General features: G+C 31.7%; 1 protein-coding gene and 1 long non-coding RNA gene across 3 annotated transcripts; both read left to right on the forward strand.

The window, feature by feature from the left end:
- Positions 1–3587: 3587 nt before the first annotated feature.
- LOC110649782 (uncharacterized) lies at positions 3588–19511 on the forward strand. 2 transcript variants are annotated; one of them, XR_009145471.1, is made up of 11 exons: positions 3588–4153; positions 5370–5437; positions 10488–10558; positions 10728–11003; positions 11468–11631; positions 11727–11782; positions 11884–11936; positions 12050–12170; positions 17331–17428; positions 17957–18425; positions 19151–19511. XR_009145471.1 is itself a non-coding variant. In XM_021804480.2 (10 exons), exons 1-10 carry the CDS (start codon positions 3798–3800, stop codon positions 19220–19222), a joined length of 1335 nt encoding a protein of 444 aa, XP_021660172.1. In that variant the 5' UTR covers positions 3590–3797; the 3' UTR covers positions 19223–19511. The 2 variants fall into 2 exon arrangements, 1 of the variants encoding a protein (XP_021660172.1); XM_021804480.2 differs by lacking the exon at positions 17957–18425 and having other exon boundaries at positions 3590–4153.
- Positions 19512–20676: 1165 nt separating this feature from the next.
- LOC131175433 (uncharacterized) lies at positions 20677–22538 on the forward strand. The gene is made up of 2 exons (XR_009145627.1): positions 20677–21350; positions 22194–22538. It is a non-coding gene; the product is annotated as an uncharacterized LOC131175433 (long non-coding RNA).
- The last annotated feature ends 4017 nt before the right edge of the window (positions 22539–26555 follow it).

Below are 26555 nucleotides of genomic sequence, written 5' to 3' on the forward strand. Positions count from 1 at the left end.
TAAATTTCTTTTATTAATTTGATATATTTTTTATAAAATAATTCTTTGATAAAAATAATTATCACTTAACATAAATTTATGATAATAAAATAAATACATTTCATAATTTAAAATTTTAAAATATCGTCACTTTTTATTAATATAATAATATTGAAAATGTATATTATTTTTTAAAAGATAAATTTCATAATTTTAATACTGTAACTTTATTTCTTTTAATTATTTTTATTTGTAGTTAAATTTTTGGTGCAATCATATTTGTAATTTATCTTTAAAATTCTATTTCTATATAAAAATATAGTTGAGATAATTTATGCATAAAAATATAGATATTTAATTAAAATTTTAAAATAATTCTATTAAAAATTAATGATAAAAAATATGGATAATTAAAATATTAGTTTTAATTGTATTAAATATATAATTATAATGAAATAAAATATTGAAAAATTTAAGAAATATTAAATAAGAAATTTATAAAAATAATTAATAATTAAATACATATTAATTAAATATATTTAAATAAATAAAATTTGAGAGTGATAAGTAATAACTTTTAAAAAAAATAATAAAAAAAGCACAAATGAAAAAATATTTAAGAGTATTTAGGTGAAATGAAAATACTCGATGAGTGTTTGATGTGTATCATATCTCTCATATGACATACTATACACAGACAAATAAATAAAAATTATTTAAATAAAAAATTATTTATAATTAAACATTATTTAATTAAAAAATGATAGCAAAAATATTTAAATTTAATTTTTATAATAATAAAATATTTCTTATTTACTTGCCATTTCAATTAAATGATAATAATAGTAATAATGATAATAATAATAAGCATTAATTAATTTTAAGAAAATAAAATAAAAAAATTAAATTATTAACATAAAAAATAATTTATACTAATTATAAATAAGTCAAATCTTTATATTTTATTTTTATAATTTTTAATATAGACTACACTTCTATCTCTCAAAATTTTTAATTAATATTTCATAATAAAAATAATAAAAATATAAGAATATAATAAAAATATTTATTAAAAATATGAAATAATTTAAAATTGATTAAATTATATGATAATTGATTATTAGATAACAAATTAATAGTCAATTTTCTTTAAACTAATGAACATCAATTACCTTATTATTATTATTATTATTATTATTATTATTATTATTGAGGGTAACATATGATAAATAATATTTTTGCATAAAAGAATTTATAAAAAAATAATATAAATAATTTTTAAATATTACATTTAATTATAAAATGTCTTAATTTTAAAAATTAAAATTTAAAGAAAATGATAATTTAAATAATAAATGTTACGGTAGTATTGTAAATAATAACGGTAATTAAAAGATAAATAAAAAATTAAATAATAATTAGCATAAAGAATACTACTTATGATTAATTATGATATCACAAATTAATTGTAAATTTTCTTTAAACTAATAACCATCAATGACCTTGTTATTATTATTATGAAAGGTAATATGTAGCAAATAATATTTTTACATAAATAAATTTATAAAAAATAATTTAAATAATTTTTAAATATTATATTTAATCATAAAGGTCTTAATTTTAAAAAATCAAAATTTAAAAAAATAATAATTTAAATTATAAATGTTAATGTAGTATTGTAAATAATAATAATAATTAGAAGAGAAATAAAAAATTAAATAGTAATTAATATTTATAAAATAATATAAATAATTTTTTAATATTACATTTAACCACAAAAGGTCCTAATTTTCAAAAAATTAAAATTTTTAAAAATAATAATTAAAATAATAAATATTAAGGTAATATTGTAAATAATAATAATAATAATAATAATAATAATAATAATTAAAAGAGAAATTAGAAAATTTAATAATAATTAATATAAAGAATAATATTTATAAAATATAACGCATAGCAATTTTTTCAAGAAAAGTGCTACATAAAATTTTCTCAGAAATACCTCTTTTTATATATACATATATATTTATTATATTGGATATAAAATTAAAATTAAAGGTTAAAATTATGGACAATTAATATTCTATAAATAGTATATGAAATTTAACCAATATTAATAAATTCAATTCAAATGATTTTTTTTTAAATTGCCATTAATAAAATCGATATATGTAATAAACGAAAAAATTGCTAGCAATAAATTTAATTTAATATTGCCACTTGATTAAATATAATAATTTTAAAATCTTATGTGGTAGCATAAAAGAAAACTTGATTGTTTTAAATATTACCACGTGAGATAAATATAATAGTTTTAAAATCTTATGCAACAAATCTGTGTACTTTTTATATATATAGATAGATAGATAGATTAGTTGTCATTCAATATTATCATAATTGTTAGGGTTAATTGCAAAAAAAAATTATGAAATTTGTCAATTTTTGTAATTAAACTCTAAAGTTTATATAATTGATTCAACTGTTAACAAACTATTAATATATTTCGATAAATAAGAAATTACAAGTCAAATTCTATTATATTTTTTGTCTTTATCAATATTTTAACTCTGCTCTATAAATAATTAATTAGTGCATCATTTTAATTACATTATTCATTAAGCTGCATCCATTTCTTAGTGATTTTATTATTAATTTCCTCCAATTCTGTAACTTTCTTTTTAAGAACATTTCTTTGCTGAAGTAAATGTCAGTAGCTCATTCTCAGGACCATTGTAAGGTTAATCAAATTACTAAAAAAAAAAACAGTCATTCTCTTTTAATCAATTATCCATTAATATCAGCTATCAATAAACTTTTAAAGTGTAAGTCCTAATCAAAATAGTCAAAATAAAAGTTATTACAATTATCTCCCATGCAACACATATTAACATCTTACTGATGATCGGGTCAATCTGATATATTAATAAATTAAGGGTTAAATCAGTAATTATATAAATTTTAGAGTTTAATCATAAAAATTAGTAGGTTTTATGTTTTTTTTAATAATTAACCCTAATTGTTATTATTATTTAACATAAACAATAATTTCATTTAATACTAAAATTATAACTAAAATTTATAAAATATGTAATTATATTTATTTAATTAAATTTAAATATTTTCAAGATTATTTATTTGCTTATCATCGTTACGATATTTTTATATTGTTTTTATCTTTTTCATTTATTTATTTTTATTAGTGATAATATATTTTAATTAAATATATTGACTAATTTGTTGTTTCATAGAAAATGAAATGCAAAAAGTATAACAAATGCAAGTTTATGGAAATTTAAATAGAATATACAAAAGATTAAAAATATAGTATTAAAATGAGAGTTTTAAGATTTTATAAACTTTAATAATCAAATTATATAAAAGATAATATAAATTATTTTAATAAAATAAAAAATATTAAAATATAAAATAAATTTATAAAAAAATTAATTTCTATTAAATATTAAATTTGTGGATAGAAATATAAGTGGAGAGCTTTCGCATCCATCACCTTTCTGTCGATAGGCTTTCAATTGTGGGGTTTTTATTTATTTATTTTTATTTTTAATTTTTAAAATGTCGAGCAAATACTAATTAGTAATTACAAAAAAATTGAGCGCCGCATGCACCGTCCATCCTTTCACTGTAACTGCTGCGTGTTCTTGGCGCCTTAGGGTCTACGGTTCCCTTTTTGTACATTTTAGTACTGAAATGAACTGAGCGACGCTTTACTCCTTTCTTTGCGTCCAAACATCCATTGCTCAATTTAACAAATTTTCTCTTAGATTTCATGCTTCTGCTTTACAGTTATTATTTCTCTGATGACTAATGATTCTCTGCCCCGTATGATCGCCGCTACTTCGCTGCTTCTATCCCCGAAACAAATCGCGGTTTTCAACTCTGGTCATCACTATTCCGGTAGTTTGTTCTGTTCTATTCCTTTAGGATTTGTCTCAAATTTGGGTTTTGGAGGGGAGCGTGCTCTGTCGACGGTGGGGGGTCCCAGGATGATGGGGTACTTGCGGAGAATTGGTGGCGGCTGGTTCAAGGGGGGTAATGGGAAAGCGCTGAAGATTGAGGCTGACGGTGGCGGCGAGGACGTTTTTTATGCGGCGGCTGCTAAGGCGAGGGATCCGCCAGATCATATCGTCATCATGATAAATGGGATCGTAGGGAGGTAAAAAGAAAATATAAAAGGCCGCCTTTTTTTTTTTTCCTTTTTCAGTTTTCTATTGGAGTTTGAATTGAATTAGTAATTGCTAGGATGCTTATGTGATTTGGAATTAAAGGACTTCGTATTTTTCAAATTATTAATAAAACATGCGAGTATGTGAAGTGAGACACGAGATTATTCTCTTATATTAGTTATGGTTCTGGAAGATTACTGATAATCAACTCATAGTTGAAATTGTGTATGTTTTTAAAAACTCACCTCCTTGAAGTTCTCCAACTTATATCAATTTCACAATGGAGTCTTGGAACCCTTAATTTTCTCAAGCAAAAATTCTATTGAGCCCTCCAATTTTTATTTTAATCTGTCATTTTTTTTTTTTTTTGATTTTGAATATACTAAGTCTAATTTTTGAATATATATGAATAAAAATGATAAGAGGGAGAAAGAGGAGGATTGGATTATTTTTGAAGAGAAGAGGCTGGAAAACATGGATAATGTGAATTTCATAAAAATTCAAAATGTGACTGGATAATATGATAAGTATTTACTGAAAAATGCATGTTATTGACAATTTTAACATCAACACTAACTATTAATTAATTAATTAATTAATTTTTGCGTGCAAATATTTTAACTGCAAGATATGATTGTTGCCACCAAAAAGGAGTGTCATGGATGTTCTATCCAGTCTAAATGATCCTAAACCCATCTACATAAATTTAATTCCAATGGCTTGCTGTGTGGGCCAAACAAATCATGAAGGACTTTGTTTTGCACCTTGCTTTGTCATGTTGCTTTTTTTTTTTTCCTTTCCTTATGTTATTGTTGCATGTTTTTGCTAACTACAAGGAAGGCCTTACGTATAAGCTTAAAGCATATTGAAAATGTGATTATACCAGTACAAACATTGCAAGGTTTTCTTGATCTTTGGGCATTAGCTCAAGTGAGATGGTGGGGATGGTGTTGAGTTAGATCTGAGCTTAAAATCTAAAATGCTAGGTCATACTGAGATTAGGAAACACTTTTTATTCTTGATTAACCTACATGTGCTTCCTTAGTTTACTTTTGATGTAAATGTAAATATCTTATTGATGCTGTGGCTATCACTCGTCAGCAGTTCTATTTTTATGGTATTTCTGCATATAAGGAGTTGAGATATTGTACCTTGCATAATAATGAATTGCAAGGAAACTATCCTGTAATAGATTTTTGTGTGCAGTTCTGCAGATTGGAAGTATGCTGCAGAGCAATTTGTGAAGAAACTTCCTGACAAAGTAATTGTGCACCGTAAGTCCTTCTAACTTGTCCCAGCCCTTCCCTTGTACATTGGAGATTCTTGTTAATATAGTGGAATGATGCATGCTCTTGATTTTAGCACTTTCAGCACTTCTATAATAAGTTCATAATCTACATAAAAAATTAGTTAAAAATACAATAAAATATTATTTAAAATTTAATCTCTATTTTATAAGTTTAGTTGGTAGAAAATATATTTAATAATAAAATACAAATACACCTATCACTTATTATAGATTTAAAGATAGGGAATATGTTTGTTAACGTAAATTTATTATGTCTTTACAAATTTTTTGCAATAATTAATTTCATTTTAAAAAATAATTGAAAAACTAAATAGGCCAGTTTGGAAGAAATAAACTAGAAATAAAAAGGAAAAAACTAAAGTAAAAATAGAAAACAAACTAAAATGCCACATGAGAAAAAAAACCATTTTTAAAGGGTCTTACTTTTAATATGAATTCCTTAGCTTTTAATCCCTTTGTCCCAAAAACATGGTCAACTATTCCTTTTTATGATGGCCCAAATTACGTGCCCACTTTTTATAAGTAAAAATATTTTTAGAGAACTTTTCCTATTCTACACCATACTAACTCCATAATAAAATGTGAGATTGTTGAGAATTATGGGCCCAAGAGTGTTAATATCAAACTGGCAGGCTACATGTTGAACTAGGCTTGAAATTGGGCTCCCCATCACCAAAATGGCCTAAGCCGTTTTGGTTTGGTTTGCTTACATTTATATGCCCCTTAATTTTTTTTGTACATTGTCGATGTGAGACTTTTTTTCCCACAAGTGATATATCAACACTTCCTTCAAGTGGCAACAAGACATCCATTTGACACTTAAGACCTGAAACTGAATGTAGCGGAAATACTGAGAAATTGAATTGAAACTAAAACTGGGCCCTGACTTGCTTTGATACCATGTTAAAAATTATGGATCCAAGAGTATGAATACCAAATTAGCAGGCTGCATGTACCTCACTCGCCAGCGTGTGGAGGCGCGTCTGACACTGTCTGGTGGTTTGTTTTCTCTCTTCGATGTCACCTTGAAGGTTGGAGTGCAGTCTGTGGATGACTTTGAGTTTTGGTGATCCCTGTTGGGACTTGGGAGTGCCACCTTGCGAGTGGCTTAGTGTTTTGAAGCTTCTTTGTGAGTTTTATAGCCTCCTTAGGTTCTATTTTTTGCATATCTTTTCTTTGAGATCTGTTTTAAGACTGTTTGGGTTGAGCACAAGCTTTGGTATTACTTGGAAGTTGAAATTTTCATGTTTTGGGTTCTGTTTTTGCTGTTCATTTGAGTTCTTGGTTCAATTATGTGGGTGTTTGGGTTTGGACAATCATCATATCACAGTCCTGTGAGCTGTTGTATAAGCGTTCGCCTACTTTTGTTGTCTTTTTCCTTGAAAGAATTGCCTTTGGAAAGGGAAGTGCAATCCCAATTTATTGCTTTGTGGGTATTGCCTTTGGAAAGGGTTTGTCTTTTGTGTTTGTGCTTTTGTGTTGGTGTTTCTGAATTCGGTACGATATTGTTCCTTTGTAGTATTGAACCTGAGGGATCACCAGACCTGTTGTAGTCTTCTAAGAAGAATCTCATCAAGAGGGAGTGTTGGAATCGATGAGATTCCATTTTAAAAGGGAGTGTTATGGAAAGTCAATATGGATTTTAAACATTACATATATAAATATGTAATGTTCTATTTTATACCATCTTGAGAATTATGGACCCAAGAGTGTGAATATCAAATTGGCATGCTACAGGATAAATTGGGCTTAAAATTAGGCTCTCCATCACCAAAATGGCTTTTGGTTTGCCTGCACTTATGGTGATTAATTATAATTTTGTCTACAAGGCAAACAATTGTAAGTAAAGGTAAATATTGTTAATTTTTCTTAAAATTGATGAGGGATGTTAAAGGAAAAATGAAATAAAAAATGTGAGATGGCATGATATTAAAAAGTTTTTTTAAACTATGTGAAAAAATGTAAGGTGAAATCTTTTTAGGACCAAGGGTATAATATATTATGTATAGGTAGGTAAAAGAAAATGAACATAGTAATCAAATATGAAGAAAGCACATAAATCTAACATATTTTATTATAATTATTAACTTTGGTTGTTCAAAAAAAAAAGAAAAAAGAAATCAACCCTATTTGTTAAATATGATATAAAGCCATAATTGGTTTTCTTTTTCTTTCTTTGGCATCAGTTAAGCATTATTTGGTGTTCGGTTAACTTTGATTGAAGATCTAAAAAGAGGAAATAGTGGACTATGGCACATGCATTAATAAAATATTCTTATATTTATGTAAGGATATAAATAAGTTGAAAAAGAAAGTAAAAAAGGTTACTTGTAGAATTAGTTTAGGTAAGTGAGCTGCAAATACAATATTTAAAACATATAAAGAAGGAAATCAAGAAGAATGTGATATGGACCTGCAGCAGCTAGGAGAATCCCAACTTGCCGTGTCAGTTTATTTTTCTGTGTTAGTTTATTTTCCTATTAAATTAAAATTCCCTATTAAATTATTATTTCCTTTCTAGTTATAAGCCTGATGGAATTATGAATTCTAATTCTAATAGGATTCCAATAAATTTTGTGTAAATCTCTCTTATAAAAAGGGTCACTTAAATTAATAAAATTAAGTAGAATTATTTTCAATTAAATTATGGACTTTCTCTTCTCTAACGAGTCTAAGGTTAGAACTTCCTTTTAACAAGATCACGTCTCAACAACAATAGGTTGAGAAAAAAAATCGAGATAAAGCAAAAGCTTCAGCTTTTGAGTCAGATTTTACTGTTAGTAGGCCTGTGACCAGATCCTGGGCACAAGAACATAACAAATTAGTATCAGAGCCAAATGTCATAGGTGACTCACATACAAGAAATGACTTGCGGGCCCTTCTCTAGGAAGCACAAGCAGCTATTGGAATAAGGGTAGCCCAGGTTCAGTCAAGAATGGAGGCTAGGGTAACCCAATCAGAGTCAAGACTAGAAGCCTAGCTATAGAACCTATCTCAACAGCTCCAAGAACTCCTCAGTGGTATACAAAGGAACCAAGGAAAAGAACCAGCAGATGGCACAAGAAGTAGCGGTAGCAAACTGGTAAATCTTGACAATAGAATTGAAACAAAGACACGAAACGGGATAGGGATAGTACCAAGGTATGCAAAGCTGGACTTTCCCACATTTAATGGAGAGGACCCGTTGAGTTGGTTACACAGATGTGAGTAATTCTTCTCCAATCAGTGAACACTTGAAGGGGATAAAGTAGATCTTGTAACGTTTCGTATGATGGGAGACGCACAACTTTGATTCTATAGATTAGTACAAGAAGAACCCTGACTATGTGGAATGTATTCAAAGAGTATTGTAATTTGAGATTCGGGCCTCCACTCAATGGCAATCTTTTGGGTGAATTGGTTAATTTGAACCAAACATGAATAGTATAGGAGTACCAATGCCAATTTCAAAGTTTGCTTGAGCAACAACAGTCTGAGTAAACTATTTACTGGGGCTGCCTACTTCAATCAGGCTTGATATGGAGATGCAAATTCCACCAAGCTAAGTCCAAGCAATGAATTTAGCAAGAGCTTTTGAAAGAAAACAACAGTTGGGGGGAGACTTACGGCAAGGAAATTAACCAATTGATGGTCCAATACTTCATCAATTCCATTTGTAACTAAGGCCACCCCTAACTAGATCATTAACACACCATAGAATTTCAGTTCAAGAAGTGTTTTGTCGCCCTTTGTTAAAAGATTGAGCTGTGCAAAGATGACTGAGTGAAGAGCAAGGGACCTTGGCTATAATTTTGACGAACCATATTCCTTGGGGCATTAGTGTAAGAAGTTATTTTGGTTGGAGATGGATGATTCAAAGGAAGTAACGGGGAAAAAGGACTATGGATGATTCATATCTTATTCTACTCTTGAGCTTGAGGACAAGCTCTTTCTCTAGGAGAGGAGTGAAGATATGGACCTGCAGTAACTAGGAGAATTGCACTGCAACTAGAAGAACCCCAAGTTGCCTCATCAGTTTATTTTTCTGCATTAGTTTATTTCCCTATTAAATTACTATTCCCGTATTAAATTATTATTTCCTTTCTACTTATAAACCTGATGGAATTAAGAATTTTAGTAGGAATCCAATAAATTTTGTGTAAACTTCTCTTATAAAAAGGGTCACTTGAATTAATCAAATTAAGTAGAATTATTTTCAACTAAATTGATATCTGTACTCTCTCTTGTCCAATGAGTCTGAGGTTAGAGCTCTCTTTTAATGAGCTCACATTTTAGCGACAGTAGGTTGAGGAAAGAATTGAGGTAAGGGAAAAGCTTTAACTTTTGAGTAAGATTTTATTGTCAACAGGCTTGTGACTAGATCCTAGACGCGAGAACATATCAGAATGTTTGTGGAATTTTATAGGAGTGCTTTTTATAAATATCGACTCAAATCATGTACTGTTTTGTATGTTCAAATATCTTTCCTCTCGGATTGTGTGTGTGTGAGTTATAGTTATTAAAGGCTTAAGGTGCACTAAGGCAACAATTAGTCCTGGAGCCTAGGCGCAAGGTACAAAGCTAAGGCACGCGCCTGAGCGTGGTGAGGCGCAAAAGTAAAAATTTTAAAAAATTTGTAAAAGTCAAATAAATGTGATACTTTTTTTTTTCTTTGGCATATATCTTGAATTGAGTTTGCTGGTTTGAATTTAAGTAATAGTCCTTTTTGCTAATGAAAGTGCTCGCTAAAGATGGAAATAAAGAAGATATACCTTTCTAGAATCTTGTGCCTGGAATAAAGGCGCACACCTAGGCGCATAAGGCATTAGGGTTTGAGCCTGGTGAGCCTTGAGCCTGAGGTGCGCCTTTAATAACTATGGTGTCTGTGTGTGTGTGTGTGTGTTATAAATTATAGATGGTATTTGTTGTCTTAATATTTTAAGATGCCTTGCATGCCTCTATACATGATTTTTTTAGGGGGCAAGGAGTTTGATAAGTCCTCTTTGCAGTTTTTGACTTGATATTTTTGCAAGCAGGCAGTGAATGCAACTATTCAAAATTGACATTTGATGGTGTTGATTTGATGGGTGAAAGGCTAGCTAAAGAGGTATGTTTGGCAGGCACACTTGAGTCATTGCAATTGCAATCCCTTTTTTCACTGAGCTATTTTTGCCTAGTTTAACTGCTTCATTTTTTTTTTAAATAATCAATAATGGTAGAGTCCCTTAAGAGCCAATTCACATGAATTTTGAATTTTGGGATAATATCTGATGCAGGTATTGGCCGTTGTCAAACATAAGCCTGAGCTACGGAAGATCTCCTTTGTGGCTCACTCATTAGGTGGCCTTGTTGCGAGGTATGCTATTGCAAGGCTGTATGAAAATTTACCAAAATTGGGTCTCTCAAGTCTTTCTGTGAATTCCTTAAGTCAAGAACATATGAATTCAGTGCAATGCCCTGAGCAGCTTTATGAAGCCAGAATTGCTGGATTGGAACCCACGAATTTTATAACATTTGCAACTCCACATCTTGGTTCAAGAGGAAATAAACAGGTTAAGTGATCAATGTATCCACATGCTTTAGCTCAATTGCAAGAAGTATACATGCAGTATGGTTTTATTGGTTTGTCTGTTTCCTTGCTAATACAACCTTTTTCATTTAGTTTTGCTTTTACTAAAATGTTTAAAACATTAAGGGAAACCTTTTAGTCAGTAGCTCTTTTGGTGAAGAGGTAGCTGAATTATATAATGATTCTTTAAGGAACTTTACTTGGCTAGAATGCTGTACAACCTCTAATTAAGTTAGTGAAGGAAGCATGGAAGCCTTGATGTGATAATTGTTTTGATAAAATGGATTTTGCTCAGAGATTGGAAAGCAACTTGTTGAAGTTCCAATGATGCATTATTTTGATACTTTTTTTAAACAAGCTGTCTAAAGGCACTATTTTTGGCTCCCATTTTTTTTATTTAATATTTCATATTGAATTATATATCTAGTTTGTGTTTTTTTTCTACAGCTCCCATTTCTCTGTGGTCTCCATTTTCTTGAGAGAAGAGCATCCCAGACTGCTCATTTAATTGTTGGAAGGACTGGAAAGCATCTCTTTCTGACTGACAATGATGGTGGGAAACCTCCCCTCCTCCTTCAAATGGTTAATGACTCTGATGACCTAAGATTCATGTTAGTATAACTTACCTGTAATGCTGTCCTCAATTGCTCACACAATAAACTTGTAGCAAATAAAGGTTTGGTAACGTCATTTATGACCTGTGTAGATCAGCTTTACGTGCTTTTAAGCGTCGTGTAGCATATGCAAATGCAAATTATGATCGTATCCTTTTCTCTGCTACAGTAAACTTTTGTTTTATGAATATCTTTTTGTATATGATCTTTTCTCTACCTTTTATGTGAATCACTTCACTTATATTTAAGATATGGTCGGGTGGAGGACTTCGTCAATTAGGCGTCAACAGGAACTTCCTAAGGTTATATTTCCCCTTAAATTAACCATATCGAACCTTTTTTTTTGTCTTATGTATAGAGAAACATTTCTCATTTTTCTTGTTGTCATGAATAACTGACTTGGGATTTTCTCCAGCCCAACCTTCTTGTGACAAATCAGAAATATCCACATATTGTGTATGTTGAGCAAGAAACAATGAGCAACTGCCGTAATAAAGAATCTACTGCCATTAGGGACCAAACAACTGATTTGGAAGGTTTGTTAATCTTCTCTCTTTCAAATATTGCTCACATTTTTGGCAAATGGTTGAATCTTTTCATTGTGGAGCATAGATTGCATTCTTAGAAGTTAGAGGTTACTTATTCATGGGATCTTTAATTGAGACTTGATAGGACAAAGAAGTTTACAAATATATTTGATAATTCTATATAACATGAAATGACGCTAACAGAATAGCAGTAGGGAAAAAGTTATATCAGAATTTCTTGTAAATCCTTTCTTCTACCCTCTTTTGTCTATAAACCATTGGTGATACATATCATGTTCAAACTTTAGTTCTTAACCTTTGATCTTGTATATCTTTGATTCTTAGCTTATCATAAAATACATAAAATCTTGTCTCGTTCAATGATTTCATCATGAGTTAGCATACCTTGTGATTGAGTTCAAGTTGTAAATATCTTGAGTGTATTGTGCTTTTCACAATAGGTTGAGGAGTACTTGAAATTTGAAGTTGCACTTTTTTTTTTAATTGAAAAAAGAACATGTAGAAGAAAAGAGAATTAATGATAAGTGTTAGTAAGGCTATCTGTGAATGGCATGAGGGAATTGAATTCGTCTTTGAGTGTATCTACCTGACCCAAGTAGCGTGCCATGCCATGTCCTGATGATCCTATTGCAAGTAAACACTGTTAACTTTATAGATGTGTTGAACATCATTTGTTTATAATGTTTTAGCTGTGGCCCATACTTTGCAATATGTTTTGCAGGATTGAAAGAGAGTGAGTAACTTAGGATCAAGAGAGTGCCATAGTATACTACATAGTTGTACATCTATTTTTATCTAGGTTGCTCAATCAGAAGCTGCAATATTTATAGAGTTTTCACTAAATCATCATCTTACCCTTGTTCCATGAACCATAACTCCACAAAAGTTGCTCAGGATATATAATTGTAATGTAACTGCTGTATTTTGACAGTAATAATTATAAATGAAGACATCTAAAAGAATATTGGTTTTTCAACAACTAGATTTGAGGAAGTAGCTCATTTTTTAGACTTTTTTTTTTTAATATGTAACAGAAGAAGGTTAACGTAAAGAGAGAAGGGGTCCTCTTCTCTTGGGATTCAGTTGCAGGTGACTAATTAGACTTAGGTGACCTTGCTGGAGAGTAGTTCAGCGTGAAACGGTGGCCGGAAGAGGTGTGACTTGCTAGCACATGGAGGCAGGCAAAAAGCAAAAACAATGCATGGGCAACATGTGCCTTTTTCGACGAAGGGCTTCTAGTGGTGACCTTGCGGGCTTTTGGCGCTCCTGTCTAGGTGGGCGATGACACTTGAAACTTCCTATTCAGTTGGGAACCGCTTGAGGGTTGAGAAGCAAAGTCTGTTTCTCTGCGAAATAGGAGGGAAAAAAAAAAAAAAAGACCGAGAGCTTAGGGACTCAAACCTACTCAGATACCACGAAGAAGAAGAATTTAGGAGAAAATAGCTTGGTTATTCTTTCAGGCTTCTGGGGTATAAATATATATTTTTTGTGATACAAATAATTAAGGAATCCCTTAACTACAAGTATTTAATCTTCTAATTTCTTTGATAAAAGGAAATAAGAAAGGAAGATAAACCCTATACAAATATAGAAAAGCTCTATATTCATTGTGCATGTCAACTAAAGAGATTTCGTTGGAAAACCATTAATTGGGCACCATAGAGAAGCTAAAAATTTTATCACATGATAAACATGGAAACAAATTATGCTCTTTGAAATTAATTGCCTTAGGCTCCATCAAAACACATTCCACAGTTGCAAAAGTGATGCAGGAGCATATGAAGTCCTATTCAATTTTGGATTTTACTTTGTTTTCTATTCTATCCTGGATTTTATTTAGTTTTCTTCTCCTTTATTTAGGATTCGTGTTCATTAAGTTTTATTTATTAGGATTAGTTTTTAGTATTTGAATATGATTTATCCTACCTCATATAAGTAAGGTTGTTGGTACACATATCAGCAATTTTTTGTTTTTTTTTTCTTTTTCTTTTATTCAGAATTTCATCCAGGGCTTTTCTATAAACCCTAATTATCTTTTTCTTTATGTTATGAAAAGTCAATATTTGTATTTAGTTATATTTCTATTTAGTATAGAGTTTATATTCCTAAATATATAATTTGTATTCCTAATTAGTAGACCTATTTAGGTAGAATTTATATTTCTAATTAAATGGAGTAATTATAGGAGATTTATATATAATATGTAATGTTCTATTTAATAAAATTAATGAGAATAATAAAGATGTAGCCCTTTGATTTGTCTATTCTCTTCCCTTTCTTTTTCTTCTTCTAATTTCTAAATCTTAACATGGTATCAGAGCCTCAGTAATATTTGTTTTGTTTCTTGTTGAGATTTAAAACCCATTCTTAGGCTTCCCTGTGTAGAGAAGCCTTTGCCTCTCTAGCTCGCTACTTTAGGGTAGTCTTCGTGCCTCACCACCCCCCAAGGAGTTAGTTTGGTCGCCGACTAGCCTTCCCACAAAATCCCGTCACCAGTGGATTGGTGAGTAGCCCTCACGTGTTGGATCAAGGTTTTTGCGCCGTAACCACCGCATCTAACGTATTCTGGTGGTCAATCTTCTTTGCCCGTCATTGCCTTAAAAAGTATAGTGCATCCTTGGTGGTTTTTTGGTGTTTGGATGTCACCTTATGGTGTTGGTGAACCTGGAATGCTATTGTGAATTTACTAAAACTAATACCTGTTGCTGCAAATTCTTCTAAGGAAGCTTTTGACCTTAGTTTGAGTTGGGTTTTGGGACTTTTCTCTTGGTGGTGTTTTGGAAATTTGGCTGCTGTGTTCTTTCAATTCACCTGTTTTGCTTCTATCTTCTTTTGATAAGTTGTTCTATTTGGGTTATGATTTTCGTGCAACTTGCTTAGAGATTTGTTTTAAGACTGGTTTGGAGCATTTTTAGGTGCTCCAAGGCTTCAGGCACTCCTTCAGGGAATTCCTTAGTTGTTTATATGAGTTTGTCTTCCTTTGAGTACCGTTAGCTGGTGTTCCCTTTGAAGGTTTGTTGAAGTTTGGCCAGCTACTGTATTGCAGCTATATGCCCTGTTTGGGTAAAGATCCGCCTACTGTTTTGGTGCTTTGTCACTAGCATTGCCTTTGGGGAGGGAAGTGCAACCCTGTGAGTTGCTTTGGTGTTGATGCTTCCTCTCCAGCATTGCCTTTGGAGAGGGTTTGTTTTGGTGTTCGAGCCTTTGTGTAGGTGTTTTTTAATTTGGTACTGTACTGGTACTTTGTGTTTGAACCTGGGGGATCGCTAGACCTGTTGCAGTCTTCTAAGAATAATCTCATCAAGGGGAAGTGTTGAATTGAGATTCCATGCTCCATTTTTGGGAGAGTGTTATGGAAAGTCAATATTTCTATTTAGTTATATTCTCGTTTATCATATGATTTATATTCCTAAATAGATATAATTTATATTCCTAATTAGTAGACCTATTTAGGTAGGAGTTATATTTTTAATTAAGTGGAGTAATTATAGGAGATATATCTAAATTAGTGAGAATAGTAAAGATGTAGCCTTTTGGTCTTTCTTCTCTTCCTTTCTTTTTTTTTTTTTTTTTTTTTTCTAATTCTTAAATCTTAATGTTAGGGTTTTGGATCCCTAACAAGAGAAATTAGGAGAAAAGAAGAAAGAAGTAATTGAGAGGGAAGAAGAAAGAGGATCATAAGAGAGAAGAATTAGAGAGAAAATCGGAGAGAAGAGAAGAAGAATGTTATTTCTGAGATTTCAGTTATGCTGTTACAAGGTAACTCCCCTGTTTTATACACTTCAGCAGTTGTAATTCCTCATCTAATTAATTCCAGCTGCTTATTGACTTCTATAACTGCTATCAACCACTCTCCTTCAGTTAAAACAGTCTTTCCCTCGTTTTTATTCCTAAACTTCTTCCTATAATACGTAACAATTAACACTTAGTTCCAACCACAATTAACCCTATTTTAGCCTTAATTGTTGATATCTAATTGTCTTAAAAAAAAACTGTCTGGCAACCTCACAACTATAAGATATATTAATTACCTTCCTTCTCAAACCTCTAAATTGAAGCAATAGAAATTCCATAATGTGTTGGGGAAACTAATTGCTCACCAAGTAAAGCAAAAAGCATGTTTCTTATCTCGTGTGATTAAGCAATGCAGAGTAAAGTTCCCATTAATTTCATTACTCCATAAATATAAAAGGCAAATCAGGGGATAAAACCTTGTAGGGCCTTCAAATCTGTAACTGATCATGATGTTGATTCTATGAAGCACCATTAAACTGCCTTTCCCTTGAAGGGACTTTAGCATTCCATATGAAATTAGAAAGAGGGGGAAAAATCACAATTTGGAACACGAACAAGAAAGTATAGAATCAGAATTTGTGTCCTTGAATTTTTTGTGGAACAAAGTGGTGTTTCAACTTTTATGTGGATTTATGCTTCTGGAGCTTTTAGGGGTATTTCTTTGAGCTGTTTTGTAACTTGGTCAGACTTAGCTTGTATTTTATGCTTTTGTGGTTGTCTATTGAATTTTGTACGAGGATTCCTTGTCTTTTAATTAAATTTCTTCTCATAAAAAGAAAAAAAGAGCCTCACATTGCATCGTAGGACACAAGAAGCATAATTTCTGGTATTTTATTCATGGAAAATCTTGTTAATAAAGAACTACTATTATTTGTAGTTTTAAATAACTTTAAACCTATTATCATATAACTCTAAAAATTTATAATTATTCAAACTCCAAACAAAGGTCCCTACTTTTTTTCGGCTACTAGACTAATTATGACTTTATTATAGACTTAATTTAAGACCCAAAACATTGCAACTTAGCTCAATCCAGTAAAGCTAGAAATTATTAAAATATTCCAAAGTCTTAAAACCAATGATAAATACTTAATTCAACAACTAATTGTTTGAAATAAACATAAATACGAAACTAAAGTACATCTTTGCAACTGGAAAAGACTTTATGAGATCCCAAAACTAATCTAGGTCAAATATAGGAAGTTTCTTGATTTTTCTTCTTGTTTTTCATGGAGCTTCTTTTTGGCTGCATCAAGTGCCTGTCCATACTATTTCTTTATTTTTTATTTTTTTTTTAATTTGTCTTTCTAATTTTTAATTCTGGTTTTAAGTGTACTTTGTTTCTACATGTAGAGGAGATGATTAAAGGTCTCACTCAAGTACCATGGGAACGTGTCGATGTTAGCTTTCACAAAAGCAGACAGCGGTATATTGCTCATAGTACCATTCAGGTAAGTTCCATTTTAAGAACCTGCAATTATTATTGCATTTTATGTAGAACTTAGCTGATTGATTTATTTAGTCAAGCTTGGCTTTTCCACCTATGGTTGGAAAAATATGAATCACAGAAAATAGTTATGGACCTGTAGTTTAACTTACACTTGTAAGTTAATCTTGGTCCATGTATCTAACTAAAAGACCCTAGATGATTAGTGATTTGAATGTCATCAAAGTAACTGTAACTAAGATGGTATATTCATAATACATTGTTTTGATTAGTTACCATATGCATGCCATTTATGTATGAGTTAGTTTTTTTGGGCAAAAGCATATCCCCTGAACTTTTTACTTAAAAGTCAATTTGCCCCATTGATTTACAAATAAACTAATTTGCCCTCTCAATTTAAAAAAATGAACCAATTAAATACAATTTTGCTGTGCGGGCTGAAGAACCCATCATTGAATAAATATATGCAAACGTGGATTTTTTTTTTATTTTTATTATTATTTTTTTAAAATGGCTAGTTTCTCACTCCTAGGGATTTATGACCACTTCCTTGTGCTCCCCGTTGGTGGAAATCCATTCCTTGAGACAATAATCCAATGACTGTCTCTCTCTCCACATCCAATGAGTTTGGATCTTCTGGCAGTGGTGGTAAGTGGTTGCCATGGAGAATATTGCTGGAGGCGTGGTCAATCAAAGAGAATATCTTCTGGGTTGATGAAAAGCACGCTTGCATTTAGGGAGCAATCTGGGTTTATTCATCTATGGGCTACCTGCGTTGAAGAAACAACTAGAAAAATGATCTAAAGAAATTGATCCTCAATCATCTCGCAAATACAAGAAAGAAGAAGTGGGTTCTTGTGCAAGTTTATAGTTTACAGAGAAAATGGACGTAGTGGAAATGGCAATGCCAAAAGAGTATGGATATGCGTCTCTTATTCTTGTAGCCTATGCCCAATCTCTGGATGGCTCATTAGGTTGGCAAGGCCCGCAAGAAGTACAAGGTTCCATATCCTACCCTTTATGCTCTAGAATCTGAAAGCAAAGATGCTAAGCTCTTCAACTGTGTCATGTTTGCCTTTCACTTTGCATTTAGGTGTAAAAATTTTGATGGGTTTTGGGTTTTTCACAATTTGATAGCCTTGGAATATGAAATTAAGTGTAGGAGGCACAAGAACTCGTTAGAGATGATGCCGATGTTCTTCGTGTTCTGGTGCTGGTGGGCAGTGATGGATATATAATTCCTTAATTTAAAAGTGAACTAATTTGCTCCCCTAATTTAAAAAATTAAATCAATTAAACACAATTTTATTTAGTCAGCTGTGATATGGATAACACATCAGATGGGTTTTTGCTGCGTGCACATTCATGCATTCCCTCTCCTCTTTGCATGTGTTAAAATGGTTTAAAAAATGAAAGTTTGAATAGTCAATCTGTCAATTTTTTTAAACTGAGGGGGCAAATTGGTTCATTTGTAAATTAAGGGGGCAAATTGACTTTTAAGTGAAAGTTCAAAAGGTGGGATATGCTTTTGCCCTAGTTTTTCTAGTCAACACTTATTTTCCAGTAATCTACTATTAGTAGTATTCTAGAAATTAATGGATGCTCAACAAAGCTTTATTATTATTATTATTATTATTATTATTATTATTATTATTATTATTATTATTTATTTCTCCCCCTTTTCTTTTTTCCTCATTTTTTGTCATCTTCTTGCTGATGCATTCAGGTGAAGACATACTGGTTAAATTCTGATGGTGCCGATGTGGTTTTCCATATGATAGATAATTTCCTTCTCTAGCTATCCACTAGTTGTTCGCATCCAGTTGGTGATTTAACATTGGAATGGTTTGCTTCTGTTTTTGTGTATCATATACATGTCATATGTGAATCCATTGCAACACGTATTTGATGTCAATGATGAGATACTGGGGATGCTATGGTGGTGGTCCAATCTATATCCTTGTATGTGGCTTGTTTGCTTACTTCATGTATATTGGCATTGCTTTTCAAAAGTTATAATTTCTCATCTACCAAATGAGAAGTCATATAGAGGTGATTTTGTGCTTACTGCATTGAGGTGAGCTTTACATTCAACTTGATTGAAAAATTTATCTTATATCCTCAATTGTTGGGAAAATATACAGAATATGGTGGTTAGGTGGCTTTTTTTTCCTCCCTCCCTATTTCTTTTTCTTCTTTTCGGGCAAAGGAACCATGTCGCATGGCTTTAAATGCATGGTAACACCAAATGGTTAGCACTCCTTTCTGGGGTGACACAATTCAGTTAACTGAAATGTGGGGTGCATTCTGAATTAAATCTAAATTATCAACTAGGTTTATCGATTCAGTTAACAAGGATTTTTTTTTTTTCCCTTAAGCAGCCTATATTTAATTTGTAATCATTAATTTAATTTGTAACTCTCACTACTCGCTAGTTGTACCTTCATAATGAAACCATTTTTAGAATTAAAAAAATGCACTTTTTAGAATACAAATATACATTAAATCTAATTAAGCTAATTATTTAATAAAAGCTTCAATTACAAATTCAGCATGATAATAACTCCAAACTCTCTAATAAGTGTGATAGAATGACAATTTTAGAGATCTGGGGTTGAAAAAGAGGTGTTAAAGATGCATCTAAAATGCCAAATTTCTTTTGAATTGTGCTCGTCTTTAATTATTTTTTTCATGGAGTCTTTTGATAGAAAGAATGCGCCACATTTTTTATGAGTTTGGGCTCTTCCATGTGGGTGTATGTTTTTCGAGCTTTTAGGCAAGTTTTTTTTTTTAGAATTATTCAAATTTATTGGAGGGCTTGAACATGCTTTCATATTCTTAAACCGAAAATTTTTCATGTGAAAATTAAATCAAACTGATTTGTTCAATAAACCACTTTTGTCATATTGGGTTTTGGATTCGATCAAAGAATGATATGTATATTATTAAGAGTGATTATTTATTTTTTTGAAATTTAAAAAAAGAAAAACTTTGTATGCACATGACTACAGAAATTGAACATTAGATACAATTTAGTAGCATATTGGTTGAATTTTCTTTTTCAATTTTTACAAGTTAGAACCAAAAGATGGATGAATTTATGATGCATTGCCAATGTGTAACATAGAAACGGCATAGCCAGCTTTTCACCCCCTTTTGAAATTACCTTTTATCATTATGTAATAGATTATATGGACAATACATAATGCTTCAAGGATAAAATAAGCCATAACTGCTATTTCTGTCATTTAGGTGAGAGAAAAAGCTATAAAAAGGAGGAAGAAGATTCAGCCTGTTAATAGACCCTCTGCTCCTTCCTTTATTTTATTTAGGTCTTTTCTTGGCATAAAACCTTTTTCTAGAATTATTATGCCACATATTAATCTTCATTTACAGTAGGAAATATTATACTATTGGCTCTAGTCATATTGGGAATTTAAAAAAAAAAAAAATAGAGCACAAGAAATTGATTATTATTTAAATAGGGAATTGATTATTTAACTTCATAAGAAGTTGAATAAGCTATATATATTACTTGGGGATCGTCGTTTCCCGCAGTCATGAAGTATCTACCTTCTACTAACACAATGTAACACATGAAGGTTTGTCAAGAAAATGTCCTTTAATTGCAAGCTGTTAGGCTTTTTCTTTTTCTTTTTTCAAATGTTTGTACATGTGTAGCCTTGTTAACATGAATATGGGACAGCCTAAATATGATGCTTTTATGTTATCATTTTACATCCAATGGTTTTTCACTAAATAAGAAGTTGAATTTTTTTTTTCCCTGGTTGACTCTGATGAGTGTCATGGATATCTCAGGTGTGAAATTGTCATGTTCATCTTTGAAAACGTCAAGTTGGGTAGCTGATTTTTCTTTTGTGACAGAATAAACTAATCATTTGCATTTCATGCCAAATTGATGCCAGGTTAGAATGTTTTGAATCCTCTGTTTCATTGGTTCAAATTCACTTTTTACGTGATTATAGCTTCTTTTTTTTTCAGTTTATTTTAAATATAGTCCTATGAGAATTTAGTAGATCAATTGGGTAACTATATTAGATGTCCCCATAATTGTAGCTTCCAATTGGTTGGAATCGTTCTGCATGTGGAGTATGGTTTAGGAATGTGATTAAATCTTCTGGAAATTATTATTTAGTTCATATATTTTAATAAAAATAACTATTTAGTCATTGTATTTTAAAAAATATACTATTTAGTTCTTATATTTTGATTCTTTTAAACTATTTAGTCTATCCTTTAAATTTTTCATTAGTCAAAATGCTAGTCAAATTTATGGGACCCTCGAACTTAGTTTAACATCGTCTTCTAATAACAGTACCACGATACTTGGATATTAATGCCACTAAGGTAGAGGAAAGAAATCGCCACCTGAGTAATAACCAGGACAAAAATCATAAAAGGGAATTGGATGGCAACTTACCTTTACAGAGATCCATTACTCTTATTTTATCATGATTTTTACGCTAGTAAGTACAAGAGAAGGTGTCAGTCACCCTCTACACCTAGACTTACTTAAGAACAAGAGTCAACCTCTATTATTAATTCTTAAAGCCTATCTTATTGCTTTTTTATTAAATTCTCTAATCATACATTTATGCAAGCTAAGGCTACACACATTTTAAATTCAACCATTTGAAAAAAATAAGCACTGAATAGTTACTTAAAATGTCATATGTTTATTATTGCATACTTAGTCTTTTGAGTTTATTTCTTATTCAATTACTTAATGTTTGTTTCTATATTATTAGGTGTTTACAAGAGCAAGAAATAGTATATGAAGTATAAAGAGGTGAATTGAGCATAAAAGGAAGCAAAGGACACATCAATGGGCGATTTTGAAGAGGCCTTGGCCATTGACAAAACGAGCTTAGATGAGTCTTATTCATAGTATTTGGTGGCTAATGGTGAAAAAATGAACAGATTTGAACACCAAACTATGTTGGGCGAAAATCGAGCTTCTTTGGACAACCTTATTGGTGCTTATATGTGAACTACTATTTAGAGTATGAATTTGACTATATGGGCTTAGAGGGACCTTAATTGACATATGTTAAGTTGAAATATGAAAAATGAGTGCAATTGGATTAGATTTACTTGCGGGTCACATGTTGAGTGTGTTTGAGCTCTTTATGTTAAGTTATGTGTGGTTAAGAGTTAGCGCCTTAATTGATGGATTTAATTATATTATTTAGGGCCCAAATTAAATATAAAAAAAAAGGTGTATAAGTCCTCAAAGTCGTGCAAGTGGAAAATTAAAATTAAGTCATATTGCACCTAGGACTTCAAATCAAATCTGGATCCTAACATAACCTATTTTTCTCTATAAAAAAGGTTTCAAAAACAGATCTGAAGCTTTTCTATTTCCTTTTACACATAATGGCCAAATTCTCGCTTTGTGCATTTAAAGGTTTTGTTTGCTTGATCTAGTTGTTGGTGTGATTTTTTCTTCTTTTTTTGGCTTGTGGAGCTATTCTACATCCCTTTGGAGTGGCTTGGCATCATCATCAACACCAAATTCAAGTTATTCGAATTACATCATAAGGAGGCAACATGCTTTTTACTCTTCTTTTGTTATTTTTTTATGTTTAATATTTTCAGTTATGTGTGAGTAGTTTTGTAGTTCAGTAATAAGATAGTTAAAGCCATTGGACATGTTATCATGAGACTTTAAGTCATGTCTAATAAAAATCTAGGTTTATTTTATATTGAGTATTACTTATCTTTTGGTTTATTTTGTGAATATTGAATGTATGGTTAGTTAGAGTGGCTAACTAATTAATTTATACATGAAAACATTTTGTTAAATTAAGATAATTTGAGCATGTAATAGCTTAAATGATCTTGCTACAAGTTGCACATAATGATGTATTTCATTATGAAGATAAATGTCTAGGTTGAATGAACCATGCTGAATAAGTTTGTTATCTTGAATTAAGATGTCTTTCTAATGACTAATGTTATCATAAAACTTCATCTTAAGCTGTGCTAGTCGTAGGTTAAGTGTGATGGTATGGGATTGATTGCAGAGCTCTTCTTGGTTAATCTAAAATGTAAGAAATGAAAAGAAAGTTGTTAACTCCTATAACTAATTTACTCAATCGAATAAATTTGTATCTTTAGTCAATGATTGATACATGCTAGATGGTAGATGCACCCTCTGATGTGCCTTGTGAAGGAGAGAATGAAATTGATAAGTTATGAAAAAATAAGAAATTCTTCTGGAATGAATTGAGGAACAAAAATAAGCTAAAATTAAGCAATATAACACCAAAATCAACTTCAACAAAAAAAAAAGAAAGGATTTCTTTTTGGTATTTTATGATTTAAGATGCAATAGTAATGAAAGACGAAAATAAGAAGATAACTATGGAACATAAAATTTGATAAGAGTAATCTCGCTGCAAAGATTATAATCCCAATGAAGACGCCACACAAGGAACTCTTGTGATAAGTCAAGACTTCGCCACAAACAAATAATGTTTGATAAGAAAGAAAAAGCAGCACTTGCTATTGATTAAAATTCAGAATACTTTGAGCTTATAGGAGTTGGCTTTTATACAGGCTAATTACAAGCACTATAAAGGAAAATAGCAAGGTTACTAAATAGGAAGTTTGTATAGTCTTCTAAGTAGGAAATAATATTGAATTTTTGAGAAAAAATACTTCAGAAATCTGCCCATAGAGTGAAGCACGAATTTGAGGAGATTTGGTGACTTTTCAACCTTACTTTCCTTCTTTAATTGAAAGATATTTCAATCTCCCTCTGATTTCTTTGACTTGGTCAATTTCAAACAGCAAATAGGGACCTTTGACCCACATATGGGCTTGTTTTTTTTCATAATTAGCCCATTATCTTTATTTTAACTTAAGTCCAAACATTTTAGTTTGCACCGATCTCACATGCCCCATGGACTTGCCAAGTCCAGCCCAACTTCTTTAATTTTGAATACAAGCAAGCAAAGTAATGAGCTTGCTTTTGGACCTAGTTGATGGGCCTTCGTATGTCATGTCATCATATGGCACATCATCTCCCCCTTGTTGATTAGGATTTGCCCTCAAATCCAATTCTTCCCCATCCTCAAAATCATCTTCCAAGTAAGGAGAAAGATCCCTCATATTGAAAGTAGAAGAAACATTGTACTCACCAGGCAAATCCACCTTATAGGCATTATCATTGATCCTTGCTACCACAAGGAATGGACCATTAGCTCTTGGCAATAGCTTGCACTTCCTCTGATTTGGAAATCTCTCTTTCCTCAAGTGAAGCCACTCTAGATCACCTGGTTCAAACCGCACTTGCTTCCTTTTCTTGTTAACGGTTTTGCTGTATTGTTCATTTTTGGCCTCAACGAGCTTTCTAACTTGCTCATGCATAGACTTCACCATCTTTGCCTTCTTTTCCCCATCAACATTGGCTCTTTCTTGAATAGGAATTGGCATCAAATCCATTGGTGTGATTGGATTGAAGCCATAGACTAATTCAAAAGGAGATGCTTAGTTGAGCTGTGCACACTTCGATTGTAGGCAAATTCAACATAGGCAGCATTCATCCCAACTCTTCAAATTCTTTTTTATGATAGTTCTTAGCAAAGTAGAGAGAGTTCTATTCACCACCTCCGTTTGCCCATCTGTTTGAGGATGGCAGGCTGTGCTAAAGGAACTCCACTCATTTGGTATGTTGTTTATTCAGCTTACTTTGTCCTTTTAGGTGCTTCAAGGACTCATAGTCTGTGTGGATAACAAACTCTCTTGCCAAGAGGTAGTGTTGCCAAGTCTCCAAGGCACGAACAAGAGCATAGAACTCTTTATCATAGGTTAAGTAGTTCAAACTAGCTCCATTCAACTTTTCACTGAAATAAGTAATGGGACGTCCTTCTTGCATAAGAACAGCCTCGATTCCCACTCCGGAAGCATCGCATTCTACCTTAAAGGTCTTCAAAAAATCCGACAATGCAAGTATTGGAGTAGAGGTTAGTTTTGCTTTGATGAGTTCAAAGCTATTTTGGGCAGCTTCACTACAATTAAATTTCCCTTCCTTCTTTAAGCATTCTGTTGTGGGGGCCATGATGGTGCTGAAATTTTTTACAAACCTCCTGTAGAAAGAGGCTAGGCCATGAAAGCTTCTCACCTCCGAGATTGTAGTTGGTATTGGCCATTCTTGTATTGCTTGCACCTTCTCTTTGTCCACGTCCATGCCATGTTTAGTTACCACAGAGCCAAGGAATGTGACTTGATCATGGCAAAAAGTGCACTTCTTGATGCTCGCATACAACTTTTCTTGGTGTAGAAATTCAAAAATAGCCCTTAGATGCTTGAGATGATCTTCAAAACTCCTGCTATAAATCAAAATATCATCAAAATAAACAACCACAAATTTGCCAATGAAGTGGAGAAGTACATGGTTCACGAGTCTCATAAAAGTGCCAGGGGCATTAAAAAGGCCAAAAGGCATGACCATCCACTCATACAACCCAAACTTTGTTTTAAAGGCTATTTTCCATTTATCCCCCTCCTTCATTTAAATCTGATGGTAACCACTTTTCAGATTAACTTTTGGAAAGATAACAGCACCATGTAACTCATCAAGCATGTCATCAAGTCTAGGGATGGGATAGCGATACTTTATAGTGATTTTGTTGATGGCCCTACTATCAACACACATGCGCATGGAACCATCCTTTTTGGGCACTAACAAAGCTGGAACAGAGCATGGGCTTATGGGCTCACAAACATAGCCTTTTTTTAATAGCTCCATGACTTGCTTATGCAATTCCTTAGCCTCTTCGGGATTGCTTTTGTAGGCTGGTCTATTTGGTAATGCCACTCTAGGAATTAAATCAACTTGATGTTCAATGCCACGAAGGGGAGGTAGTCCCTCTGGCAATTCTTCAGGAAAAATATCTTCAAATTCTTTCAATAGTTTGGCCACCATGGGAGGAACTGTAATGTGATTAGATTCCAGCAATTATTTAACAATAAGCATAAAAGCAAAATTAAAGTTAGTGATAGCCTTCAAAACGTCCCCCTTGTTAAGGAACAAACTATCCTTCTTTTGTTTGTTACTAATCAGCTGCTTTTGATGTATTTGTTAGGGACTAAGAGGGGCTAAT

The sequence above is a fragment of the Hevea brasiliensis genome, chromosome 17 (assembly GCF_030052815.1).
Source record: "Hevea brasiliensis isolate MT/VB/25A 57/8 chromosome 17, ASM3005281v1, whole genome shotgun sequence".
NCBI lineage: Eukaryota > Viridiplantae > Streptophyta > Magnoliopsida > Malpighiales > Euphorbiaceae > Hevea > Hevea brasiliensis.

Excerpts from the sequence above, each read along its gene's own strand:
- LOC110649782 (XM_021804480.2), top strand. The coding sequence starts at position 3,798 with ATGACTAATGATTCTCTGCCCCGTATGATCGCCGCTACTTCGCTGCTT. Across the intron at positions 11,004-11,467 it reads GTTCAAGAGGAAATAAACAG|CTCCCATTTCTCTGTGGTCT; the intron begins GTTAAGTGATCA and ends TTTTTTCTACAG. Across the intron at positions 11,783-11,883 it reads TGCAAATGCAAATTATGATC|ATATGGTCGGGTGGAGGACT; the intron begins GTATCCTTTTCT and ends CTTATATTTAAG.